The sequence below is a fragment of the Sclerotinia sclerotiorum genome, genomic scaffold (genome assembly GCF_000146945.2).
Source record: "Sclerotinia sclerotiorum 1980 UF-70 scaffold_14 genomic scaffold, whole genome shotgun sequence".
Lineage (NCBI taxonomy): Eukaryota > Fungi > Ascomycota > Leotiomycetes > Helotiales > Sclerotiniaceae > Sclerotinia > Sclerotinia sclerotiorum.
Genome location: NW_001820822.1, coordinates 152,692 through 180,494, shown reverse-complemented (window position 1 = coordinate 180,494; position 27,803 = coordinate 152,692). Strand labels below are relative to the sequence as shown.

Here is a 27,803-nt window from a genome sequence, read left to right as displayed (position 1 = left end):
GCTGGTTGAGACCTGCTGCACCTACCTGTCTTGAAGTTCTATCGAGTTGATATAATCAGTTGCTTTCTGGTTTTGTTTGTGTTTCCTCCTAAATGCTAAAATGTTTATATGCATGAGATGTGGAAAGTAAGATCTTACATCATATAGGAACTAGGAATATATCTAGTAGGCAGTGTATACCTTGTTTTGAAACATTCGCTTCCCGAAATTCTGTGTTTTTCAAACAAACAACTAATATCTTGTATGGAAATCTGAATTAGGACTTTCCACAAATTCTTATTTGGGTAATTCATCGACATTTTTTGGAACTCAGAATATCATCAAGTGTTGTTGTGATTATGGCACACTGTTATGTCTCAAAGTCTCAGTTGATGATGCTAATTTGCCTCCTCGATGCTGCTTTCCTATTCGTGTTCTCTTCTACTGCGCTCTTCTCGTATTCTTGGAGCTAGAATACCAGAGGGAAGGAAGAGTAGTTGAAGGGGAACAGGTGGGAACGGCACGTGGGAGGTGAGAGCCCGACTTTGAGGTTTCCGTAAGCTAGCATTGACTATCAATCATATCTCACAAAAATTGCCTACTTCTCCTCAGCTCTAGAAACCCTTTTAATTCTCGCGTAAGATGAAAGTACTGGAATTAGGTCACTTCCTGTTGAACATTAGTCACATTCCTATCAAATTTAATGAATGAATAGAGCGTTTTGGACATGTTGCCTATCCTGGAAGACATTTCTTGACTTCGGATAGGTTTTGGTGGTAGGCTTTTATAATCCTTCGAACGGTGGGAGACAATGAGAGGTGAGAGAGAGGTTACAGTTCAGACTTCTGAACATTTTGAGTATGGATTTCGAAGGGTAGGATAGTCTAAAAATTAGCATTCGGAACTGCTTTTATTATTGATAATTATAATCTATGATAACATTAAATATTTACCCGACTGACAGTTAAAAGTCGACTTTTACAAATGACTCACTAGTTCTTAATCGAAGTGAATTCTTTTACTTCGATTTTGATATAAAATCTATCAAAATTCAAAATATTATTAAACTTTTTTCTTTGATGTACAATTTTAAATTTTCAAAATGATATACATAATTCTTCATTGTTGGATTTATATTATCATACTGAAATCGATAATATCAAAATTATCACGTTAATTTGAAAATTGATTTACATTATTTATATAATAGAGCTAATAGGAAATTGGCTATCTTCAGCTAAGGATCTAGTCAGCCGTATTTTAGATTCATTAATAGTCAAATTTAATCTAATCTTACCATTGATTCAGCAGTCAATGCAGCGCAGTTCTGATATCAAATGAACTTTTCCATTGCAATCTACATCTAAACTCCAAATAATCTACAAATAAGTACGCCAGACCCGACTCCGGGTTCTATTGAAAAACACAATTGCAGATGTCCACTCTAATGTATATCCTCCACAAGAAACTCTCAACCACTACCAACAACCTCCCCAAACCACTGTCTCAACACACCCGCCAAAACACCCGGCAATTCTCCCACATCCCCAACCACAATATAATATCTGAATGGGAAAGTATCCAGATACCTCTCAATCCTCACATCGCTCTGTCCTGTCATTTCATTTTTCACAAATCTTGCCTCCTTAAGATCCAACACACTTTCTCCCTTCTTCTTGGTTCTCACATCATCCACAATCACAAATACCATCAATATTCTTTCTTCCTCCGCTTGTCTCAATAATCGTCGAATGTTGTCGTGTTCAGAAGAACTACAAACACCGTCCGAGATAATAAGAGAAATTTGCCAGAGATCCGTAGCAGATGATGATGCCTTTTGTCTGGCGGTACGGAACAAATTGATACTCTCACGAATGAGTCTCGTGATATCCGTTCGCTGTTGCTCGAAACCGAAATTCTCAAAGATAACAGGGCCGGCCTCGGAACTGAATGGTACATCAAATTCATGTGCTACTTTGACGTCCTCTCCGAATCCGACGACGCATATCTCACCAACCTCAAGCATAGCTAAAGACCTCGAAATCATGACCAAAGTCTCCAGAGCGAGACTTCCAGAGCCTGATTCTCCCATGGACTTGGAGTCATCGACGGCTAGCATAATTTGGTATGAGCGCTTGGAGGGAATGCTGCGGCGCATCCAGATTTTATCACGCTTGAACGAAGAGGCAATGTAAGGGATGATTCGTTTGATGTTAAGACGCTTTCCAGTACGGAAATCACCCCGCATCTTGGTTGCTAAGGTAGGTGCGAGAATCAATCGAAGTTGTTCGGTCAGGGAAAGGGAAAGTGGACGTGTAATAGACTCGTAATGAGTCCACTGAGCACGGGCATCGGCTGCGGATCGTACAGAAATAGTGGTGGTGGGATCAAGATGAGTATTATCGAGCTGCGTGTCAACTTCTTCCACATCGGAATCCATATTCTCATTGGCTTGAGCGCGAGTATTATCGTTCAAGTCTTCATCCATATTGTTCTTGGCTTGGTGGATGGAAGCACCGGCTCGACCTTCATATGCGTTGGATAATTCTTCTGGTTCTGGTGCATCATTCTCGAGATCCATGACATTGTCCTCGTCTTTCTCAACTTCATCCGGTTGGAATGTTTCCGGCATATCTCCAATTTCCGGATCAATTGCCATAGACTCATCAAGAGCGTGAGCTTGTTCTTCTGTAGCAGTACCTAGGGCTTGAGTGTCGGCTTCAGCATCTTCGTCTTGTAGATGTTGGAATTCGTTGCTTTCAGTACCCATGTCGATATTTTGATCTTGTGTTTGATCCTTTTGCTCGGTCGACTCGCTGATTTGGGATTGTTGACGGTGCCACTTCTCGAGGGCATCTCCGAGCTTCTTAAATGGCTGAGCAGTAGAACTATCTTGAGTGTCATCCTGGGCATCTTGTGGTGCATCACCTGCAGCTTGCCGGCCCTTTTCACCATCCTCAGCCGCCGATTGCTTATTCTCAGACGAGTCACCTCCTTGACCACCATCATCTCTTTGGGCCTTGCTATTAGAATCGGCATTTTCATCGGCTTCGTTTTCATCCTGACCATCGCCAACGCCTTGTACATCACTTGGGACCACGTCATCCGTATCTACTGTAGCCTCATCTTCACGACCACGCAACAGACCATCTTGATCTTCAGGCTCTTGTTCTTCAGGTTCTTCCTCAGCTTTCTCTCCAGCCTCCTCAGTCTTTTCACCCTCTTCATCTTTATCTTCATCCAGATCAATGATATCCATTTCGTCGCCCATATCTTGATCTTCTTGTCCATCCGCGTTTTCGGCATCGGCCTCTTCTTTACCATCGTTTGCAACTTCATCAGTCTCTTTAGCTTCATCTTCCATATCTGGAAGATCATCCATTTCATCCTCCATTCCATCATCACTTCCGTCGCTTCCATATTTCTCCTCTCCATCCAATTGCATATCATCAGGTAAATCCAAAGCATCTCCTTCATCGGCATGCGGATCATGCTTTTCTACATCATCCTGTTGTTGGACCTCTTCACTTTGTTCAGCTCCAGCCATCTCTTCTTCTTCTTCAGCTTCTTCACCCTCATCACCTTCCCCAGCTTCTTTGTTGTTATCTTGAGCCGCGACTTGTTCGTCTTTGGAAGCCTTTCCTTTTGAATCATCACCTTCTTGATCTTTCTCAGCTTGCTCATTATCACCATCCCACATCTTTTCATCCACTGCATTAGGATCCAAGTCGTCCACATCTCCAGCCTCTTCATCCATCTCATCACCATCCTTTTCTTCATCACCAGAGCCTTCATCATCCTCTTTCTCTTCAGCCTCACCCATTTCACCTTCCATCTCGCCATCTGCCATGTCAACAGCATCTTTTTCATCTTCAATTTCTCCTCTCTCTTCTTTATTCGGTTCCTGAGCCAATTCATCGAGATCTTCATCCTCTCCAATGTCCTTGCTTATATCCTCAGCACCTTCTCCATCACCAAGTCCAGTTCCCCCCTCTAACTTTTCAGTTTTACCATCTTGCGCGTCCTGTTTCTCTGATGGTGTACAGAAACCTTGCGATGCAATCTGTGTAAAAGTCTTGGCGAGAATGTATGAGGTCTTAGATGTCGAACGGTGTAGTATCGCGTATCTAGTGATGCTTTCCTCCAATATGTTGTAGTATTGTTGAATGATTGGAAAAGCAACTGCAAATATAGCACCAGCACCTCGACTAATGTTGTCATCTAAAAGGTTGAGGGATCTAAGGATAGCAAACGATTGTTTGATTTGGTCGGCAACATTCTCGGAGTGAAGAGCTTTAATGCTGTTTGCAAGAATAGTATCGCTTCTGATCAGCCAGCCTTGATCTTCAGTTGAAGTCGGAAGGTCGCCAATAGATTTGTGGTATTTCTCCATTGCGGCTAGGACTGTATTGCACACAGTTGACAGTTTCTGGTCGAGGTCTTCCAGCGTGGCTTGCGTAGAGATAGCTGTCGTCGCCGATTCACCAATAACAGTCCAAGGTAAGATCTGCTCGATGATAAACTCTAAGTCTGGACGCTGCTCGATCAATTTGCTCAAATCGATTGATAATTGCTTAGTGACATCATTGATGGCCATCTCAGCTTCTCGGCGTTGTGTGGACATAATTCCAGAAGGTAAAATAGATAATGAAAACCACCTTTCCCGAAGATCGACTAGTATATCTTTCCACGAGGACAAAATTTCTACCACTGATTTCGCATCAATTTTACCAAGTTTTGCATGTGTGTTGACAAGCTCCAGTCCAACCGACAAGATATTAGGTAACCACTGAAGGACATGCTTGTGGTTAGAGGTTGTAGTAGGAACCCTGACATCATATATCCCTGGAGCCCAAAGCCCCTTCGCCATTTTGACAACATCTCTGAAGAGATTTAAGCTTGTCATAGTACTCGAAAGAATGTTGCGCTGGCTCAAAAGAACTTGCAATAAGCCTTCCAAGAATCCTGTACTTCTTGCCACCTCAGCGCCACTGAGATCGTCAGAATGCTGCCTTGATGCCTCTCTTGCTCGCGGGGCAAGCTCGACTGTCTTGTGAAAGTAGTACTCCGAATCTTGAGGGTCATTGGAGGGAATATAATCTGTATTTGCCAAGACAATAGAGAGTGAATCTTGCTTAGCAAGCGCGTTGGCACCCAAATTGTATTTGATTCCCATTTGACGAAGATCTTTTAATGTATCTGCGAATAGCTTGCGCTTTTGAGATTTGAGATGTTTCACAGTATCTTTGTTGTCTTCCGTGAGGATTGATGGGGTGGCTTTTTGCAACTCTGAAGTTGATGTGATGATATTTTCAAGGAATGATTCGAGATAGCTAGATCCTTGGACTGTAGATGAAGGTAATTGACTCTTGTCTACCATCATGCTTACAGTCTTAGAAACGTTGATGAACCTCTTGGGCTTTTGTGTCCAACTTGGAACTGTGGAAGCACACAATGCCAGGGCAGATTGATCGACAGTTGGAAACTGTGCTGGAGCAAGATAGCTTATTCCAGTTTCATCACCAACCACTTCATCGGGAAGCCCTTGCTTGATAAGAGAATCCATCGGTTGTCCAAGAAGTGCTCGATATTTCCGAACAATTTTGAAAAGCTTATGATGAGATCTCTTGGCGCTGTCTCGTAAAGCAACGATATTTGTGTCTTTCCAACTTGCAAGAAGTAGTACATCGCGCATGGCTTTCTCTAATGATACTCGACCCCTCTTCAAAGTATCCTCGACTGACTTTTCGTATCGTGAATAAAGAGCAATGAAATTAGCCAGTGCGCTGCCAATTATGGCCAGATTTGGATAGTCCAACACCAATAGACCAACATGTTTCTTTAATTGCTTTAACAATTTAAGACGCTGTACGTACTGACCCATGATAGCTGTTGAGAAATAAGCCTCAAGATCTTGCAGGAGCTTTTGAGCATAAGCTTTGAGTTCTTCGACAGACTCGCATATTGATAGTGGTCCAGCAACGATAACTTGGTATGCGACAAACCACCAGGATCTTGCATCGTCATCGCAGTGCCTGTTTTCCATGTCGAATAACTTCGCCCATGTCGACAGTTCAAGGCGGCGCCAGCTGACAATAGTGGCAGTCAAATTATCGTACAGGGAAAGTGCTGAATTGGCACGGCTTGCCCAACCACCAAACTGCCACTCATGCATGAAGCCATGGACTTTCTCAACCTTGGTGATGATTTTCGCAAGTGGCTCTGTGTGACGAAACTGAAGTAATTCTTTACACGAAACCATGACATCTTCAAGCGGTTGCATGTGCGCAATCTCATCCACAGATTGAAGCTCTCTGAATCTCGTTTGTACTTGATGGATCAGACTGACCAGTTTACGAGTTTCTGGCAGATTTGCGTCGGTGTAAAAATTGTAATTTTCGGGTACCGTAGCAGAAGAACTCAAAGCATCAATCTTATCACTTAACAACAAAAGTGAGCCTGGAAGAAAAGCCTTGACTCCGTTATGATCCTCAAAGGCGGCATCACTTCCACGAAGTTTGCCTATATGTGTAGAAATGTGCTTTATCAAAGACATTATGCTTACAGATGGTAATGCTCCACCCAAGAAAATATCTTCATGCACGAGAGCCAGGCTGACAGCAATATCTCTGACATTTGTTTGCTTTGGGATAGCACTTGACGCACTCGGGGACTCTTCATCATACGAAGGGAATAGTTCGTTGAATTGGTCCTGGTCAATCTCGTCTTCGTCTTCAGCACTTCCACGAAATCTGTACAAACCTGACTTTGTTTCTCCCTCAAGCCGGTCGGCATCGAGCTTTTTGGTCCACTGCATGTAACAAGAGTGAATCGACGTAAACAGGGATTCTCGGATTTGTGGATCCAACGAGTGAATGGGTTCAACTGATGTAGTTGTAGCCATCAATGTCAAATATTCTAGAGGCTGAGCAGAGGCAATGTCTTCGTCAATCGACTTAGGAGTACCTCCAAGGAATGGAGTTGCCTTGCTTAGAGCTAGGACTGCTTTGCTGTTGTTTGATGGATCCTTTGATACGAGTGCCGCCATGTACAATCCTATCTGGAGACAACGAAGAATGTTGATAACTGGAGTAGTAAGATCGCTGTATGCTCTAAAACGCTCAGAGAGACGTCGTATGATTTGAAGGATGTTGTTCTGAATAAGGTTGATTTCGTTCAAGATGTCTTGGTCATCGTTTATCAAATATTGAAATATTTTGGAGGTAATGGCGGGTGACGGGAGAACAACTTTTAGAAGATTTTTGAATTCACCCTGAAGCTTGTCTAGTTCCGATACTTCCGGGCGGTAAACTTGCTGCGATGCCTCTGGCGGCTCACCAATCTCTGCTATTTCTGCCCCTATGAGCTGACAGCGAAGGTTCGATTCTTGGCCAGAGAAGAGACGCTCAAATTTTTGAAGGGCATCAAGCTTATCTTCCAATCCTTGAATTACTTCTTCGTGTCTTTGTCGCTCAAGTCGCTGTCTCTTATCTGGATCAAATGCTCGATCGGGAACGTACAGAGCGATGCAGCCCACAGCAAAATGAACCCAAGCGAGAGCCGAATACTGCATCTTGGAATTAGTTGAATTATTTGCAGCTTCCACGGCGAACATTGCATTATCAATATCAAAATTCATATCCGTATCAACTAATGGTTGACCACTAGAATGCTTTGCTTGATGAGCGGCAACGGCTTCATAAAAGTTGTCCAATGTAATGCTTTGCCAGGCTTTACTGCTAGCTTGCAATGCGAAGAACTCTTTTCTCCTCAGGTGGTCATTTGAACTTTTCTCACCATGTGCACCAATTATGCCTATCATGAGATTTGAAAGGACTTGATTAATAGCCGCCAATTGGCTGCTTGACAAGACTCCACTTGACCTCGCAAGCTTTTCCGCCATGACAGGCAGCTCGGACTCAAGCAACCTAAGAGATTTGAGGTCCACTTCATCAATGACGTTCATTTGATGCAAGAAATCTGTCGAAAAACTGCCTGAAATAGGTTGGAGGCCGTGTTCTCCTGACCATAGGTAGTCGATATTTTGTAGCAGCCATGAAGTTGGGCTCGATGTACTTAGACGCATTTGTGAGGTTATTGGATGATCCGCAAGAACAACAGTCTCGACATCTACAATATCACCGGGTTGCTTGTTGGATGCCAGAGCTGCAAGGACTTGAAATTGCCTCAGAGCTTCGAACTGATCATGCAAGAATGGCCGTGGACTCTCCTCATCTGCATCAACACTTTTTTCGAGGTTGTCAAGCTCTAATGTTAAAGATTGAATAAGAGCAGTGCCGTCCACATCCGAAGAAAGAAGAAGCTGATGTGCTTTGACAAAGGAAGCCATGATGCCTCCAAGCTCGGCGACTGATATTGAAGTTCTCCATCGCAAGGCGTCAAATCTTACGGCCAACTTTTCCACTTGCTCCACGATTTGCATGACTTCAAATTTGGTAGTAACCACAGGCCGAAGTTTTTTCCATAGAAGCTCCATGCTTAGTCCTGTTGTCAACTTGAATCCGGAAGCAAAGTTCACCTGTAGGTCTGAAACGAAACCCTTGATAATTGAATCCTGTTCATCGGCTAGAGGGCTCTCTTTGATTAGTCCTTCCAAGACTGTATTTCCAATAGCTAAATGAGACTGGAATGTTACTTCTTCAAATGTCGATGCAGTGACAAGGTTGAAGGTACTCCACCAATACCGAATAAGAGATGTGATTGTTTGTTTTCGAAACTAGTTCAGGGTCAGAGGCAGCACATAAAGATGTCATTTTGAGCACTTACCTTCCAATGATCAGTTTCCATGAGGTGAGCATTCAGATAGGAGTTGATGGATTTAAGTGTATGCATTAAAAAGCGAGAGACTTGCACGGTGGAGTCCTTCGCTACTGAAGCTACTCTGTCACTGACTATAGATCGTTGGAGGCGGTTCATTTGGGAAGGTTTGAGGGTTGGGATGACGGATTCCTGTTCTTGATGTGCTTCCAATGCAGCAGCGATTTGGAGCTTATATTCTAAACAGGCTGCAACCCAATAAATTTGAGATTGATTGGACGAAGATTGCAGTAATGGCACCACTGGCGAATTTTGGAGAGGATGGATAATCTACATGTTTTAATTGTGCTATCAGTACATTGTTTAACTATGAAAAGGACTGCACGGTCACTAACCTGTGCGTCACCGAAGCCTGCGGGCAACAAGGTCTTCTTCGCAACTCCATTCAATAAATCTCCCACTGCATTTCTGAGCTCACGGCAGTCTCCGGATTGGTACAATTGCACGTATTGTTGAGAAATCGTTGTTAATTTTGCAGTAGGTAGCCCCTGCTGCTGAAGACTCCGGACCACGCTTTCAGAAAATCTTGTAAGAAGAGGCAAGTCGGACCAAGCCAAGTTATCCAGAGCAATACTATTAATAAGATCTGCCTGGCGGGAATTTGAATCTCCGATGCTTAGAATATTTGATACCTGGCGATATCTCTCAAGTGATGCTTCTGGTCGAATAGAAAACTCTCTGAGTTTACAAGGTTCAATCTCCAGGGCGAGTGGCTGAAGGAAAATCTCCACGGCACGATTTCTCATGGCGCGAGATAACTCCCCAAATCGAGGGTCCATGGTTAAGAAAATTCGGAAATCGACATGGGGTTTGACAATCTTGGGCTCACCATCTGGCCCACAATGTTCATTAATACTGAGGAACCCATTTGGTTCAAGCAGCGAGTTCAGTCTGTCCAAAACAGAAGCACTGCATAGATTAGCATTGTCAAGCACCAACCATTTTCCTTGTTCCAATGCCTTGATCAAGACACCATCTACCCATTCAAACCTAGCATTTTCGACAGCCATAGGGCGGCTTGCGAAAGTTTCGCAAGTCTCCGCCAATGTACCAAATTCTGGTAATGAGCTTGCCTTTTCCAGCTGTCGAAGGTGGCCGGAAATCTCTTGGAACGAAAAGGATGAATTCATAGTATCCTTTCTCAGAATATCGAGAACTTTGATTGCGTCATCGGGAACATATTCAGGAAGTGTACCTAATATACGACTTTCCATGAACTCAAGAAGCTCTTGAAGAAATCTGCTGGCGGCTCGTTGTGGATCCACCTGCTCAAAGCCACCCACGAGGTCCATAGTATCAATGTCTGCGTTCAAGGGAAATACGGTGAGGGATTTGCCACTGGCTGCTGCAACGTGCTCAAGAATTGTAGACTTTCCAGAGCCCGATGATCCTACTAGGATACAAGGAAGATTTTGCTGGATACACATAATTACTGATTCCAATTCCGGAAGACGGTTGACAGGTTCGACTTGTGGAAATGGAGTGCGCTGGTAGAGTATATGCCTTGGCATATATGCTATTCCTACCTGGTAGGCAGTTGAGCTCATGTTGTGGAAAAATTGACGAAATGGTACATCAAAACCAAATGCTTGCGCAAAAATACCATCCAGTTCTTCTCGGTCCTTAATAGTTCTGAAACGCTGTCGGAATATCAAATTGAGGAAATCGGCTGGGCCTCTGTTGGTGAGAAATGGGGCTGATGATGTTAACAAGTGCAACCATCGAAGGATATCTCGCAAATTAAATTCCCAAGGGCCGCCTTGGGAGCCGAATTTCCGCTTGTGTACGATTTCGTCTTCTAGTCGTGTGACGAAGTCAATAATGGTAGTTATTAATTGTTGGGGCATGGAAGGGAAGTTATGCTTGCAGATTAGTTTCATATCATCATTCCTAAATACATCAGCATATACAACAGTAAATCGATTGACAAAAGAACTGGGGAGACCCTTTCTACCACCACCCTGGTGATGAGGATTTTGAGCCGCAAAAACAGAGAAGTTGGGATGTCGTTTGAAAGTTTGGTCCAATTCTGAAATGTAAACCTCTCCACGATGATCAAGACAAGCGTTCAAACCTTCAAGAACCGACTGAGATGCAAGATTCATTTCATCAAGAAGTACCCATTCTCCTCGTTGCATTGCTTGAAGAAATGGAGCATCGCGCCATGCGAAGTGTCCAGCTTCAGCGCCTTCAACAGGCACGTCTGATCCAAATAGGTCCATAAGGTCAGTTTGCTCGGACAAATTGATACGAGTCAAGGGTCTGTTGCATGCACGTGCTAAGGCAGCAATCAAAGTCGTTTTACCAACACCAGGGCTACCTTCAATAAGTATCGGCTTCTGAACTTGGAGGGCGCGAAGCACCCGCATGCCATTAAGTTTCGTCGTCGGAGCATCGAATGCGAAACCTGGGTCACTATCTGAGCCAGCCTGTTTTGGAACGGAAAAGCCACCCATGGTAATATGATTATCCTGGTCCTGAACTTGTATTGGCATGAAGTATATGGTACTGACATCATGATTGAGCAATCTGCCCAATTGATGGAGACATTTCGCGCGTTCCTCTTGAATTGTTTCCGGGTTAATTGCCAAGAGAGCAGCCGGATTTGCACCAAGGGTATCAATGTATACCATAGCAGCACCGTGCAGAACAGCATAATAGGGATCGGTAGTCGGGCATCCATTCATGAATTTGATCCATGCCAAAATGTCACGAACTGATATCGAAGTCGAGGATGTAGACCTGTATGTTTGTCCAAACCATTCCGCAAATTTGACCATAGGCTCAGAGAATTGTTTCAAATCCGGATTCAGCTTGGCTCCCACAATCTGTATGACATCCGCATGGTCTGATAAGGCTGGGACCCAGATCTCCGTAAATCTGTTTCGAAGAGCAGGTGACAGCTCTCTTTTACCATAATCACCTCCAGGATTCATAGTGGCGAAGAACTGGAATCCTTCGACAGCCTGAACAAAAGAGTCCTCAGCACCCTTCTCTGCGAGCAAAATTGTCCTATGGGACTCCAGGACAGAATTTAGTCTTTCCAAGACCGAATCATCTGCGAGTGATATTTCGTCAAGCAAGAAAAATTGCCCTTCTTTCAATGCCTGCACAAGACTTCCATCAGACCACTCGAAAAGTGCCTTGGCCTTGATTTGATTGAGTTGAATCCGCAATGACAGCTCAGTTGGTATCTGAGAAATGGTTGTTTCCGGCAAAGATTTGTACGCGGCCCACAAAGAATCGAGATCCTCAGAATCTTTTTGTTCTTCACCAATCTCATTCAGTAACTGCTTAAGATCTTGTTTAAGCTGCTCCAAGACAGCGGCTCTGTTTCGTACCGGCCTTTGCGCTCCAATCAAATCTCCAGTTTCGGTATTCTGGTGGGCGTTTACAATATGGAGAGTTTTCCCGAAGGCTTCAGCTAGCATCTGGCATACTGTAGTTTTACCGCATCCTGTTTCACCCACAAGTAGCACTGGCTCATTATTGCGTAGAGCATGGGCGACTAAAACGTAAAGCCTGCGCATCGCTTGGGTCCAAACCACACCTTGCGAGTTAGTGGTTGCATTGTAGGCTCTGATCTCTGCAAGGCCGTTGCTGTAAAGGTCGTCAATATCAATTTTGACCTTCATAACTCTCTCTATAATCTCCTTGACTGCTGCCCTTTCTTCTGAGTTGCGAACACGTTCCGCCAAAAGCATATAACCGTTAGCAGCAAGCTGCTCTCTATTATCGGCATCTCGCAAAGCCCAACGGAAAAGATCACGAAGGGTAGCAAAACTGTCCTTCTGCTCAAAAAGACGTGTCGATTGTCGAAGGCGTGAAAGCTCCTTGTACACTGCGACAATTCTTCGACAGTCTGATGGCGCAACCTTTTGACTTCGTTTCTCGAGAATGAAATCAAGTTCATCTTCTGGAATGTCATCGAAATGTAATTCAAGGAAGCGATTACGGAACGCTCGTGATAAGGTTTTACGGCCACCATAAAGTCCGGGAGGATTCTGTGTTGCGAAGAGCATGAAGTTCTCATGTGGACGAACGATTTCCTGCGTTTCCGGGATGAGAAGTTCACGGTTATCATCTAACAGACGATTAAGGGCTTCTAAAACATCGGTCGGAGCCAAATTGAGTTCATCGAGAACAATCCAGTGTCCTTGACGGAGAGCTTGGACAAGCAAACCTTCTTGGAAGCGCAGCTTTCCATCCGAGTCGGAGACATATGTGCCCAAGTACTCTTGTAGATCAGTATGTTCGTGGTTATTAATACGCACAAACTTATTACCACTGAATTTAGCAAGATATTCAATCATACTAGTCTTTCCAGACGAAGTCGGACCTTGAATCAGGACTGGAAAGCGACGAGTTGAAGTTGCACGGACCAAATTGAGCATGTTGCGCTCGACAAACGGCGTAATAATGTAGTGAGGTTGCTCTTGAGGAGTCTCATAGCCTTGAAGCATCCAATATTGACGATCTCTTTTCTTGTTCATAAATCGTACATACTGTTTTCCATCGTCTGGGTGTTTTGGTGTTTGAGCTAATAGAGCCTGAGGGTTTCCATGGCTATCTAGTAGGTGATGCTCAATCAAAGGCATGAGCATTTTTTCAGATTCTCGATCCAAAAGAGTCAAGAACCCCATCGCGAAACCTTCGTACAACGCTCTGCGCAAGCCATAAGATGGAGCAATTTCGGTGACGTAAGAAAGAACGCGAGTCAACGTGCGCAAGCTGAAGTGCGGTACTTCATTTGCGCCGTCGACCACTCGCTTCTCTTCGGCGAGCCGTTTTGTGTTCATGTAGAGACGTGCTACATCGTGGGCAGCCCTATCGTCATTGCTACTTGTACCTTTGAGATATGCCTTGATAACAGCTAAAAGGTCGTCTAAGTTCTTGTCTGGGCTATCCACGTAGAGTTCAGTGAACCTCGAACGCAACCCCATGGGAAGATCACGTTTTCCAACATCTGTAGCAGGATTCATGGCACCAAAAATGCGGAAGTCCGGATGTGCTTGGATTCTCTCAATTTCACCGGTCTCAGAAAGAAGTATCGAGGGAGAACCAGTACCACCATGAAGGAGATCAGCTATGCTCTCAAGTGTATCCGGCGATGCTAAGTTGATTTCATCTAGGAGCACCCATTCTCCATTGCGAGCTGCTTTGACAATATTACCTTCAACAAAAGAGAAAGCAAAGCCTTTAGAGCCAGCGGATAACTGAATATCGAATTGATCTAAGCTTTGCGAGAACCTTGACCAACGAGATTTCAATTTCAGTAATGACTGTAATTTCGATTCCGTTTTCCGTCTCTTGGTGGGTTGCTCTGAATTTGTGCGCATGTTTGCCTCTTCTTTTTTCGCAAGTTCTGAGATGATCTTCTCGAACATTTTGGGAGCTTCACGCCACAATTTCGATGCCTTACTCCACTGGCTCTTTGCAACACACTTCGCAAGCTGATCGATGTACTTTTGATTCTTGGTGGCGGAGATTCCTGTTGATGTAAATAGATCATCAAATTCATCTTTCAATGGGATTGCAAGACTTCTGACATTTACTGGCTTGAAGCCTCCGAGCAAATCACCGACTTCACTTTGTTGAGACAAATTAACAGCTGTGAGCTTGAATCCCAATGAATCCGCGAGCTGTTGTACAACAGTTGTTTTACCGATACCAGTCTCTCCCACTAACAATACTGGCTCAGACATTCGGACTGCTACTCCAACTTGTTCCAGTAATCTCTTGGCATGAGTTGTGTTCGCAAAGGGACGGCTTTTTTTAATAGGCTTGGTAACACGACTAGTTTTTTTCTTGGATAATCTTACCCTACCTATCAAAAGGTCATTTTCGCCATCGTCGTAACGTGGGACATGAGCATCTAGAAAATGTTCCATCGTTTGGGGATCGATATGCATCTCCTCCGCAATGCAAGAAATCAACGACCCTCGGGCATCTTGAGTTTGTAGACTTCCTGCAAAACAATCGGCCGCTTCTAAAAACATTTCATACTTCGTGCTGTCGCTAATAGGCTCACTGCCAGTCTTAGAACCGGACGATGTAAGAACACTCGCCAATCTTCGGCACCATTTCAAAAGATCTCGCGGGCTTATCGGACGTCCTGACGACGTGCGATTTTTGGATGCCAGTGAAGGTTTTACGGAAAGGTTGTAGAGTCGTTCGTAAACGCTGATAATCCCGGGTAAAAATTGACGTAGGACTGGATAGGTGCCTTCGATAATTTCACGGAACTCGTCTTGAGCTGGCATGAGAATAGGTACACGCTGCCACATGCGTGCTCCAAGCATGTGTAATGCTGGCGGAATTTCACCCCCGCTTACATTGAGCGACGTTCGAATGCTCGCAAGTAGCTTAAACCCTGCCTTGGCCTTTATGGTCTCGCCCCGACTAGGAATGAGAAGCTCGCCACGCTCCACAAGAGGCAGTATAACGCTAATAACGTCATTTGGAGCTCGATCAAGATCCTCGATAAACACCCAACGTCCTTCCTTAACGGCAGTGGTCAGAACGCCTGCTCTCCAGGTGAAAGATCCGGGTGTAGATCCGGTAGCGTACATTCCAATAAGCATTTTTGCATCAGTCTGCTCGTTCAAATGAAGTGTGACCATGCTTGAATCCATCCCAAGTTCACGCGCGAAGTCATTGACCAAAGAAGTCTTTCCTGCACCTGCTAATCCGTGGAGTAAGATGGGTGCTGAAGACATAAGGGCCTTGGCAAAAGACTCCCTATTCTGCGAAGTTGTGATTGTTGATATGAGCTTGGACGACTGGGAAGGATGACCGTTTGGGCGAGGTAATAAAACATCTGAATATTGCACCACAAGTGGTGAAAATTCCCAGGGTTGCTTTTGGAATTGGGTCATTCCTGCCCAAGTTCTTAGTTCCGAAGCAGCATTTTTCAGCCGCTTTTCTTCGAATATGCTAAGAAATCCATAGTCCACCAATTCACCGTCGAAATCTCCCATTACTGCCCTTGTATTTCCAACATGTTTCGCAACCATTGCGTCCAGTCTATCGTCCGACGCGAACTGAAGCTGGCAGAAGATTCTCACTGCAAGATATCGTACCGCTATATCCTTATGTCCGAGCAGACTTTGTATCGTGGAGCCTGAAATCGTTCCAGAGTAGGCTTGTTTGTCGAAATTCAGAAGTCTCCATGTCGCCAACAAAATGCGCTGAAGCTCCAAATCTGACATTCCATTCGCACTTACACCATCTTTCAAGCAAAGTATACTACGAGAAACGCCATACTCTGCGGAATGTGTAGTTTCGAAAAGATATTTTTCGAGAAAGGTAGTAAGATGTGGCGCAAGATATAGTATTCGTGAAAATGCTTCAATTATTTCGAGTTTTTGGACACCACGATGTGAGTTACTGACCCATCTTGCAGCGGAGTCCGCGATTAAGGTATTAAAATATGTGAATAATTTGAGAGTTTGTTTGGGCTTCAGTGCAGATATGGCGAGGGTTTCGAGGAAGTGAGGGGACTGTTGAAGTTGAACGATTTCGAGAATTTCTTCTGGCAAATTTGGTTGTTGATTGGCTTCCATGGCTATATCAGGCCTATTGCCATTCGAAACAACTTCCATTTCGTTCAATCATAAAATTGTAGGATCAAGTGTTTGTTTCCGTGAAGCTATCTCGAACTTTTTTTCTTTATCGCAATCAACTTTTTTTGATAGACCCGAAGTTTCACCGATACGCTAAAAATTTAGCTCCACAATGCAGAAAGTCTACAAAGTCCTCATCAATGATTATAGACTGGAATATTATATCGCCTCCCATATCCACATACGATGTCGTTGTCTTGCCAATCCGCAGCCCGCAGCTGCGTCCGATCTCTCCGATCTTCCTCCTCCATTCGCATTTCCACAGCTTCATTTGCACAGAGAGGAAGTCCTTTAGCACGATGGGCATCAACAGAGGCGGCTGCCGCGAACCCTAAGATTTCCGGGATTGTGGACCAGATCAGTCAATTGACCTTATTAGAGACAGCTGACTTAGTTGCCAGTTTAAAAGTAAGTCATCGATTTGAACTTCATGTGTTTGAAGAACTCTGGGGCGGTCGCTGATCAGCCCATTTTCTAGTCACGACTAAATATTCCCGATATGCCAATGGGAGGATTCGCTGCTGGTCCTGCCCCAGTTGCTGCGCCGGTTGAGGAAGAGGATGCCGCACCAGTACAACAAGAGAAGACCTTGTTCAACCTGAAGTTGGCTTCATTTGATGCCGGGGCAAAACCTAAGATTATCAAGGAGATCAAGAGCATGCTGGGATTAAGTTTGGTGGACAGCAAAAAGTTCGTCGAGAGTGCGCCAAAGATGATGAAGGAGGGTGTACCAAAGGAGGAGGCCGAGAAGATCATTGCGACATTGAAGGAATTGGGGGCTGTCGTTACCATGGAATAAAAGCTTTGATGAGGGGTTGCTTAAGCTGCAGGATTCGAATTCGGCATGTATCAATAGAGATGTGTACAAAATCTACTTCTCACCCAGGCATACATGGGAAAATATGCATAGCCGGTTGTAACACTTTTTTTGCGAACCAAAAAGTGGCTAGTCATCAGGGAGTCCTCGATGTCAAATTTGTTGTGTGTGGATGGCATTAAAGTGGATGCAAAACTTGTCGGATTATGGATAAATTCTATATGCCCCGCGCTCCAATGAAAATCATGATTTATGGTCAACCATTACAAAAGATTCGGGAATTTGGGAGAAACAGAGATTTATAGAGTCCTGAACAGATGAACGATCAATACCTCCATTATCCCAATTGTCAATGAATCCTGCAAAATCACCATATTTAGATACTTGAGTCTCAAGTGACCATGGCACTCATGCAACCCGCTAAAAGCACAAGTAGTGTTGTATTCCGGGAGCAACTGATGGACAACAGCAGAAATTTTGCATGTAGAATGATCTGGATAAAAGATAATATAGTGTAATAGCACCGCTCATATATTTTGAGTATTTTAAGGGTGATTATCAAGGATTCCTCAAGTTTCCCCATGATGAAATGTCCAGTAGTCCGGGCTAGCAAATTAGTAGTCAATTTTTCAATTTTTGAGAACAATCTTTCAACTGATTCGAACAATCTAATTAGGTTGGATAATTCGAAAACCAATAAGTTATAACCTTGACTATTGAATACCCTGCCTTCTCATTGATAAAATACACATATATCGATCAGTCTTACTAGTGTCTCGGCGGAAATCTGACATTTTCATTATAAACAGGATCTTTGATTCCAATGCACACAAGTACCACTTCACGAAGCACTTTGTGCTATAACAAGCTCCGCTTAACTGGGAGTTCAAGTTCAAAGCCCCGCTTTCCAGAGAAAGTCCTACTTCGAATCAAGGTCAAATTAGATACCAATGCAGTCCGCCTCGCTCCCACATTATCCTGCTTCGGAATCACCAGCAGATCTTCTCCACTGCATTCATGCTGATGTTCCCCCTCCCCCTGCCTTCACCGGCGAGAGTCATCACATAAGTTCCATCCAGCGACGGCTCCATTCTTTCCTACCACCTCTCGCAAACCCCTCCAAGCTTCCCTGCCGTCTACCCCAACCGCGCACCAAACCATCAACTAACACTCTCATCTCCATCTCCATTACAATCTCCACAATCTTAGGCCTCTAGCTCTGGCACAGCGGCCATGCCAATCATCGTGGAGCCCTACACACTTAGAACTATGATATCCGCGCCACACCATTCAACTGTGCCGCTTCACACTTCGCTCCACACTTTGCTTCACGCCCCACTTCATAGATTGCCAAAGTTTTCGCTTCATCATAGGTCAAGGGCGTTGACGGAGGGTATTGTGGAGGTTTTGGTGTATTTGGAAGTGAGCATCGAGCTCCCTTTCTGATAATACAATTTCAGTTGTTCGTCCTTGCTATTCTCTGGACAGGGAAAGGGAAATCCAAAAAGATACAATGATAAGCGATTTTCCTCCTCCTCTGAAGTTTGCATCAAATTGTATACTGCAAATTGTTGTAAACCGGTAAGAATTGAGTTTACGGGTGATCTGGTGTGAAGAGATTACAAAAACAAGTAACACGAAACCAAAATGAAAAGAAAAGTTGAGTATATCTCTCAGCTAGTTTTGAGTGTCTAGATCTAAAAAGATGATTTACGATGTACCCGAAAAATTCACTCATTCCATACATCTCCCCCACACAATCCCCATCTCAAAAACTCTCTTTTCCCCGCACGCTTCCTAATCCCAATATCAAGGACTTGGTATCTCATTATTCCCTCTTGATATTCAGTCCCCCCCCTACAATATTCCCTAAATCCCATCCGCAGACAACCCATCAAGAATCATTGTAACACATAAATACCATGCACTGTAATGTTTCACAAGCCTCATCGACCCCACTTGCTCCAAAATGCCTTCTCAATCTTTTAACCCCAGAAACGTTTCTAGCATCAGATTTCAAAACATTCTATCAAGCAGTTTTCTGGAAACTGATTCATTCAAATGTCTATCGGATTCGGCTTCTCAGTTGGCAATTTCATCGCTGCTATTGATCTAGTCGCTACAGTTATTGATGCCCTCCGCGAAAGTGGCAACTCCAGCTCTGAATTTCGCGAAATCATACGACAACTCGACGCTCTGGAGGATACTCCAAGACGAGTTAAGAGACTGGAACTCGACGATAGGCAACGTGCGGAAGGGATCGCATTGCAAAAAGCTGCTTCTTGTTGCCAAGTAACTATTGATGATTTCTGGAAGAAGATGCAAAAGTATCAGCCTCATCTACAAAGTGGCGGCTCTGGGTCAAGATTGAAGGTTGGCTGGATGGAGATTGTATGGGTTACATGCAAAAGCGATGATGTGATGAAATTCAAGGCCGATTTGGCTGGCCACACATCATCGATACAGTTGTTGATTACAACGATACAGTTATAAGTAGTGTCAATCATCGAAAGCCGGATGGACAATAGGCCTAACGTATCTTGGGGCCTCGATAGCCAGAAATGAAAAGAATCAAGCCTCACGATGCCAAACTCTTGCGGGTCGAATCCAGGATGGATACTTCGACTACATGCGACGGCTTTCGGAAATTTTTGCAAGTGTTCAAAGGTTGCTTGTAATCCAATAATTAATTGGCAGAGTTAACACTGTACAGTGGTCTCATCCTAGGGAAGCGAATCTTAGAGGCCACTTTAGAGATCAAAAGTACAGTGATGTTAGCCTTCCAAGACACAAGATTAGCGGCCAACGCAATGACAGATATATAGGAAAACAAACCTCAGGATGTTCCAAATGGTGTTGGAGATCCATCATGTAATCACGCGAATACCAGGCCAGGTAGATCGCCAAAAGCCAGTCTATTTTATAGACGCTCTGGGTAGACATACTCCTTTCTACTTGGAATTCATACGATCGAAAGAGGTAAGAAATGAACCACAGAATTATTAATTTAGGTGCTGCCCTGACTAGTAAAGGCATTCCTCATTGTGCTGAAAACAAATTTTGTCAACATTGGTCAAGCAGCGTCCAAAATTGAAAATGGTGATTTTGCAATTCAAGACTTTGCTATTAAACGAGATGTCAGAGTTGAGGATGATTGGGAGTTGTGGTTTTCACCAGGTCAACGAGTAGAGATGAGTTTGATCTTTCGAAGAAATCCGGTAATCAATCGTTACCCCAGCAATAAAATATCCAAACATTGCCCCAGATGCAAGACTATCTGTCATATCTATCAAGAGAAAGAGTTCGAATGGTAAAAAAGCCTTTAACCCTCAAACACATTCTTCATGCTGACTAGAACAAGTCGCAAATGTAATATCAACTTTTGTATCAGTAAGGATACATAAAATCAAACAGCACAGCACCATGTATCCCGCAGAGTTAGAAATGTCTTAAACAGTGGTGGATATAAAACCATCACCATGGCAGATACCGACGCGGATGATGACCTGAGACTTTTTCACCGTGTACGAATCTTACATCCATTTTCCAGAAGAGCAGTAACACATTTATCCAGAAATTCTGATAAAGGTAAGAATAAAAGTCACAAGAATTTTATGTAAAATGACAAACTCGCAAAGAGACATTTCCTTTGGGTCATCACGGAATATTTGCATCAGACGTCAAACACATTTCAACATTTTGGCGAAAAGCAATTTTGTTGAATATCTATCTAACGTGCACTAGAATCTCCAAAGCCAATAGTCCCCCTAGGGAATGTTGCAAAGCCAACATATACCACGAAATATATTGAAGTGGGAAACAAAAGAAGAGAAAGAAGAAATACCATGCGCGAAGCCTACGCGCGTTTTTATTATTAAAGAAGACACCGTCATAAACTCAGGGGACTATAAGAAAACTATTTATATGAGAAGAAATTGTTGGTTGAATGAATCAACATTGCTTGTGCAAATTAAAAAAGCCTGAGATTCGAACATTCAAGTATGGCCTCGAGGCCACCAGGCATTGAGGTAACTCTCCTGCCGAGTTTTCTAAGAAAGCCTTATCTCAAAGACACAAAAGATGAGTCAATTAGGAAAATGATTCAACAAGGCAGCGTTTTTGCAGTATAAATTCTGTCAAGAAATTTCCCACTTGGAAAATCCAAACAAACCCAACATAGCATACCACCTACCACATCAAAAAAGAAAAAACCTCGCACAACTGCTTTGGAAATCAAAAGAGCCACCCTCTCAAAAATCTATTGTCCTGGTCGAAAGATATTCGAGCAAGAATAATCTTTGATTAAAAAAGATCTCAAAAACCACAGCTGTTGACCGGCTTCTCACTTTTACTTTTGGAAAGTCTGAAGTCTCCAGGGAACCATATTTTTAGTTCGAGAAAGATAGATCGAAAGCGAAAATCCACTCCTATTTCGAGAAATCGCGCTCCTTGTCCACTTGGTCCGACTCTTCGAAGGGCATCTTGGACAAATTTCGCAGCAAAGACATACCACAGGAAATTCAGTGGGAGAGAATATCACTCGATCAACATGACTTCTACTGGTGGTAAGAGAGATCCAACGACTCATATGACGGAGGTCAATGTCGGGACCAGGGACAAAGCAGAGACTCTTGACGTTTCGAATCTAAGACTCAGTGACAATTATCCAGAAGCAGGGTCGACGGGTAAATCGCCACGCTTAACATTCGGCGTGGAATTTGAGATGGCTATTTGTACTCTCAGAAATACGTGCCCAAACCCAGCACCAGAAGATAGCCGGAGGGTCTACGACGTTGCTAGTGCCCTCAACTTTTCACCATTGAAATTTGATCCTGTACTAGCACAATTTTGCGAAGGCACCTCTACGAATATGCCACCTGCGGAAATCTCATATGGAGATAAAGGACTAATTTCTGTATGGGAAAATATTGTTCACACGCTAAAATGTGCTGGATTCCGTGCTGCACATGTGGAAGCTCCGGGATGTCGAGAGCGTGGATATACGCCTTGGATGGCCGACAAGTGGATGGTTGGAACGGACTTTAGTATAAGCTGTCCAGATGACACGATCTATGACTATCATAAGATCGAACTTAAATCTCCCGTCTATTATTTCAGCAAAGAGGCGCTTGAAGCAGTTGAAGAGGTATGGAACATCATCCAAAATACTTATAAAGTCGTCATCAACGACTCGATGGGACTACATGTTCATGTCGGCAACGGGGTTGATGCTTTCGATGCCCCAACTTTAAGAAACCTGTGGGGTATTCTCTGGACCACAGAGAAATGGATTGAGAAAATCCATCCTCCTCATCGCATACACAATGCAGCCTGTCTGAGCCTTCATTACTGCTCCAAATTATGGTTGGAGATCGAACCACTGTCATCTGATCCGGAGGACGAGATACTAGATTGTATCTTGAAAAGAGCACCTTCAAGGGTAGAGGCATTCCTCGACACCATGAAGGATGCCGACTGTGCCTACAACTTCACCAAGTTAAAAAAAAGATACTATGAAGAAAGTATCATGCGCACCATCGAGTTTCGCCAGCATGAAGCAACAACTGATAAGGAGCGAGTGACACAATGGATTCGAACATGTGTCGGACTAGTACAAGCATCTGCAGCTAGAGACCCCGCCATACTCCATCCATACCTAAGACAATTGATTCAGAGAAAGAGAGAAGAACTTCACGTGGGGGATATTTTGGAAAAGCTTGGGCTTGAAACTGGGGCTTACTACAGAACTCAAATACCAAGTGAAAAAGTGCCCGGCAAAAGTGCCCTCAAGAAGCTGTTGAAGAAGGCTACAACTTTTCCTCGAGGATGACGGGTGTTTCTCTCACAAAGTATGAGACGTACCTCCTGTCATATTTCATAATGATCAGCTTCGAGTCAGACATACAAAAGCCAACATTCGAATCCCGTCAGATGAGGTTTAAAAGTTTAAAAGTTTTCGGGTTTTATTTTTTTTTTTGCTTTTTTCATTTTTGCTTTAAGATTTTGTTCGCACATCGAAACACAGAAAAGCGGGCTGGCATGGAATGGGGAGGAATGATGGGTGAAGAAGGATTGTATACTCAGGTAATAGTTTGCAAGATTAGCTCGATGTTGTCTTCGCAACACCTGCTTATGTAATATGCTCAATTATGTAAGCATCAAAAGCATCGAGTGTCTGAATCTGACTAGAGCCGTCTTGTCTAGCAAGTGGTTGATAATTTTGACCATTTAATTTCAAGGGAATCATAAGAACTATATCTACTCTTGTGCTTAATATCATACAACTCATTCACCTGTCCCCATGCCCCGCCCCCACCGCCACCGCCGATCCCCGAGTCCAAACCCACCATTTTGCCATACCTGTATACATTAATGTAACATATAAATCATAATATAGACAAATCACCCTCTTTGAGTTTGTTTCTTTTGAGCCTTTCTCATCTCCTTTTCCTTTTCCTTTTCGAGGTACTTCTTCTGTGCCTTCGCATCTAGACCCTTCAGTTCAAGATCCCTCTTCAACTTCTTGGCCTTCTCACGTTCTAAAGCTCGTTCCTCGGCTTTCTCCTCTTCATCCGCTTTCTGGAGTTTCTTGATTGTATCTTCACGAGTCTGGCGTACTTTACGCATGACTTCCGGACGAAAGTGTGCACCAGATGCAAGTTGATCCGTAATTCTGAGGAAGTGTTCGAATAGAGGAAGGACTTTAGAGTAATCGTCATTAGAAGGGAGCTTCATGGATAGATAGATGCGTTTCTTAGGCACAGTATCCTCAAGTCTATAACTAAGGTCAGTAATTTGACATTTCTAGAGTAAAATTGGAGGCGCTTACTTCATAGGTTGATCAATTGGCTGATCCGTGATGATAAGATGCTCAAGTAAATCTCCAGCCATTTCAACGGCCTTGATAAGCTCAGGGGTGAGCAGAAAGTCGGTAACCTCAGCACTCTCACTCATAACAGTAGCCCAGTTTGGGAGTTTAGCACTATCCTTAGTGCCAGTGATGGAGACATCATATCTATCATCACGAAGTGATTTCATTGTCTCCTTGTTTACAATAGCCCAAACGAAGTTATCATAGGTACTCTTGGTATCTTTGCGCAATTCCTGCGCGCCAGGAGCTTGACCAGGAACAGTAAGATTCTCCCTTCCATCAAAGGGGTAAAGTACAGCTTCCATGCGGTCAACGGGGGTGACCATAGTGTCGAAGAAGAGACTGAAGGCGTACTCGATGGCAAGTACGACAGGATTATAGCGCTTCAAAAGCTTGATGTTAACATCAAGAAATGCGACATTTTGGCGTCCAGTAGCATAAGTTGCGTACTCTTGTGGGGACTTTTCCTTCAACATATCTTCAGGCAATTCGAGTTGCATAGCCATTGACCTGGCACTTTCTTCGTTCTCGATTTCCTCAGTTGTTGGAGCGCGACCTCCAAATCCAACCAATGCAAATTCTTTACGTAGAACTGATGCATGTGCGTTTACCCATTTCTTCGCCTTCTTGCGATTCGTGCCTGTACCGAAGAAGTGAATGGAAATGATAATCATCAACACTCCTAAAATAATACCTTCTTGCTTGAACTCGCTCAGAGAATGTCGCTCATGTACATTGTACCATTTGGTATAGGGAACTGCAGCTCCGGTAGGGGTTGCAGCTGGTCCTGTATACTCAGCTGCCGAGGGGATTGCGGAGAAAGCTGGAGTTGGATCTGGAGCTCCAGCAAAATCCGCGAAGTCTGTTGGTAAATATAGTTAGTACATCTTCAAAGCGTGGTTGAGGGCATGCTTACCAGAATCTCCAGCCTGAACAGGAGCTGCAGATGGCTGAGAGCCCCCGAAGAGACCATTCAATAATGCAGCCATTTTTGGTGGGATTGCGCTGAAATTGATGGTGAGCTGGGAGCTTTCGTGTCGAAGCTTGAGATTGTGGGTAACTAACTTACGAAATTCATGCTGACTAATCCATACCAACTGTATTAATAAGCATTTAATAAGGCTGATAGATTCTGCCAGTTGAGCTCATTCTCACCGCCCTCCTCCCGTCCCCCTGACAACCATTTTCCGAAGTTTACCCTCACTACCGAATATGGCAATCTGAAGTTTTCCATAAACCAATAATGCTAGGCCAGTACAAACCGACATTGATCTTCGAATTCTGCAAAGTATTGACTTCAGTATCTGATTTTTTGTAGCACAGAGTTGGATTCGAGACTGTTTATTATTGCTATGTGAGTATATATTCATTAAGTTAATACCAAAAAACTGCAAACGAGACGAATATCAAGACAATTCATCAAATTTTGAGTAGTCACTCAAACCTTACGTATACTATAGAGCTATAAACTCACCGTTCCAGTGCTCTGTTTGCTTTTTGAAAGTTCAAAAGTTTACATTTGAACGGGCACTAAGGTTCAAAACCCAAACTATATATTTCCCTCTCAACGTCTTTGATATTCAGCTACATCATTATATCTATTTGCAATAAAATAATGAAGAGCTGTCACTAACTCCCTACAGTGTCATGACACGAAAATATGGCAAGAAACGTCCTGCTGTCAGTGCAGCAGCTGTAGCCATCTTTGGATCTGCAAGTCACCCAATAGCTTCCAAAATTGAAAGATCCATTTCAGCTCCAAGGCCACAATCATTCATCGGTTGGCCTTGAAAGTATCACCAATTTTCTGGAAAGCACCAACCTCGGAGCATCTGTTGATGTCAAAATTCTTCTCGAAAAGACGAATCTAGAAAGTGGTGTTGAGATTATTAGAACCTCAGTTCACGATCATGAGAACATAGATCAAAACTCTTCTCCTGATGATGTAGCTGATCTCCTAGAAAAGACAACATTGGATAGTAACATAGGAGAAGCTACTTCTGTGGAGGAACATTTAATTCCAATAGAAGCGGAAGTTGAACTACCAATTCCTCAAACACCCCTTCCAATTGCCCCCGCGCTACCTCCACTAAATCCACGCCTCGCAGCCTCTCTCTCACCTCTTCTCGATGCCTACGAAAAGGACAATGGCTATCCTCTAGCCACTAAAAACTGGGACGATGTCCTAGCGCCTGGCTCTAGTATTCAAAAAATAGCTGAAGCATCATATGCAGAAGTATTTCGCATTTCAAACCCAGTCGGCTCTTCAATTCTCAAGCTCCTCCGCCTCAAAGTTCCTACAGATCCTACGTCAAAAAGATCAGATACTGCAATTAAAGTTGAAACCGTTGTATCTGAAATGCGTCTTATGAATGCACTTACAGAAATTCCTGGCTTTGTAAAGTTCAAAGATGCACATATAGTGGAAGGAAAGCCACCAGCCGATTTTGTAACAGCATATGAAGGTCATTTGGACGCCGGTGGAGAATCATATTTTCCACATCCAAACAAGATTTCCAAACATGCAGTATTCTTAGCCATTGAGCTCGGCGATGCAGGACATGTATTGGAGAAATATTCAATCAAGAACGTCGATCAACTTTGGGACATATTTCTCGGTGTTGTAATTGCTTTAGCAAGAGCAGAAATCGAACATGAATTCGAGCATCGCGATCTCCACGAAAACAATATATGTATCCTCGAACATACCCCTCCTGCAACCACCTCTAAGTCGAAATCGAAATCGAAATCTAAGTCCCAAACTCCGACCTCCCCCCACAAATTTGGCAACTCGGGCCTAGAAATAACAATCCTCGACTACGGTCTCTCCCGCGCAACCATCTACCCCCACCCTTCCCCATCAAATCCATCTCCAGCCCCCGAAACAGTCTTTTATAACCTCGAATCCGACACTGCAGTCTTCTCCTCATTCGAACCCTCCTCCATCGCCGGCATACAATTCGATACCTACCGTCGAATGCGCGCTCATCTATTCTCAGGAGGCGACTCAAACACTAACGCTAATACACCCAACAAAGCTATCCGCGATGCTATCAAAAAGAAAAGACATTCATGGGAAGAATATATGCCATATAGCAATGTACTATGGTTATATTTCCTGATAGAATATCTAACAGAAGTAGCACCAAAAGGAGGAAGAGGAAAACAGGGAAAACAAGCATGGATAAGAGAAACAGAAGAATTAAGATGGCTTTTACATCCGGATTGGGTACCTGGAAATGGACAGGATGGAAGTCCTACAGAAGAAGAAGAAGAGGAATTGGGATTAGGGTGTGCGGGTGATGTATTACAATATGCATTTGATATGGGCTGGATCCATGAAGAAGATCTAGGGGATTTAGATACGAGTCGTTTAACTTTAAGGGAAGATCCTTAATATTGAAGTGGACAAGGAGAGGAATCTTCATCGGTAGAATGAGGTAGTAATTGGTGAATTTTAGAAGTCGTGTCGAAGCTCTATTTTTGGGGATTGGGGTGGCGCGGTGCGGAGAACTTATCTGGTTTCTGGCGCGCTTGGATTTCTGGATATTGCATGGTATGGTATTGCATGGGATGGGATGGGATGGGATGGTATAGCACTTTGATGAAAATCTATGATCTGGCTGTAACTCAATTCCTAAAGAAGAAAACCTCTATACGCATGAGAAAGCAT

General features: G+C 43.7%; 7 protein-coding genes across 7 annotated transcripts; 5 read left to right on the top strand and 2 right to left on the bottom strand.

Annotated features, from left to right (window-relative positions):
- Window positions 1–1,450: 1,450 nt before the first annotated feature.
- SS1G_09678 (hypothetical protein) lies at window positions 1,451–16,421 on the bottom strand (the record flags this gene model as incomplete). The annotated part of the gene is made up of 3 exons (XM_001588995.1): window positions 1,451–8,716; window positions 8,767–9,087; window positions 9,153–16,421. The coding sequence occupies 3 exons, from the start codon at window positions 16,419–16,421 to the stop codon at window positions 1,451–1,453; spliced, it is 14,856 nt and encodes a 4,951-aa protein (XP_001589045.1).
- Window positions 16,422–16,941: 520 nt separating this feature from the next.
- SS1G_09677 (hypothetical protein) lies at window positions 16,942–17,241 on the top strand (the record flags this gene model as incomplete). The annotated part of the gene is made up of 1 exon (XM_001588994.1): window positions 16,942–17,241. The coding sequence occupies one exon, from the start codon at window positions 16,942–16,944 to the stop codon at window positions 17,239–17,241; it is 300 nt and encodes a 99-aa protein (XP_001589044.1).
- A 2,079-nt stretch (window positions 17,242–19,320) lies between these two features.
- Window positions 19,321–19,752, top strand: SS1G_09676 (predicted protein; the record flags this gene model as incomplete). Its single annotated transcript, XM_001588993.1, has 1 exon — window positions 19,321–19,752. The coding sequence occupies one exon, from the start codon at window positions 19,321–19,323 to the stop codon at window positions 19,750–19,752; it is 432 nt and encodes a 143-aa protein (XP_001589043.1).
- Window positions 19,753–20,738: 986 nt separating this feature from the next.
- Window positions 20,739–21,137, top strand: SS1G_09675 (predicted protein; the record flags this gene model as incomplete). The annotated part of the gene is made up of 2 exons (XM_001588992.1): window positions 20,739–20,847; window positions 21,004–21,137. The coding sequence occupies 2 exons, from the start codon at window positions 20,739–20,741 to the stop codon at window positions 21,135–21,137; spliced, it is 243 nt and encodes an 80-aa protein (XP_001589042.1).
- Window positions 21,138–21,808: 671 nt separating this feature from the next.
- Window positions 21,809–23,089, top strand: SS1G_09674 (predicted protein; the record flags this gene model as incomplete). The annotated part of the gene is made up of 1 exon (XM_001588991.1): window positions 21,809–23,089. One exon carries the CDS (start codon window positions 21,809–21,811, stop codon window positions 23,087–23,089), a length of 1,281 nt encoding a protein of 426 aa, XP_001589041.1.
- A 572-nt stretch (window positions 23,090–23,661) lies between these two features.
- SS1G_09673 (hypothetical protein) lies at window positions 23,662–25,119 on the bottom strand (the record flags this gene model as incomplete). The annotated part of the gene is made up of 3 exons (XM_001588990.1): window positions 23,662–24,034; window positions 24,089–24,992; window positions 25,047–25,119. The coding sequence occupies 3 exons, from the start codon at window positions 25,117–25,119 to the stop codon at window positions 23,662–23,664; spliced, it is 1,350 nt and encodes a 449-aa protein (XP_001589040.1).
- A 254-nt stretch (window positions 25,120–25,373) lies between these two features.
- SS1G_09672 (hypothetical protein) lies at window positions 25,374–27,527 on the top strand (the record flags this gene model as incomplete). Its single annotated transcript, XM_001588989.1, has 3 exons — window positions 25,374–25,384; window positions 25,774–25,810; window positions 25,887–27,527. The coding sequence occupies 3 exons, from the start codon at window positions 25,374–25,376 to the stop codon at window positions 27,525–27,527; spliced, it is 1,689 nt and encodes a 562-aa protein (XP_001589039.1).
- Between the last annotated feature and the right edge of the window lie 276 nt (window positions 27,528–27,803).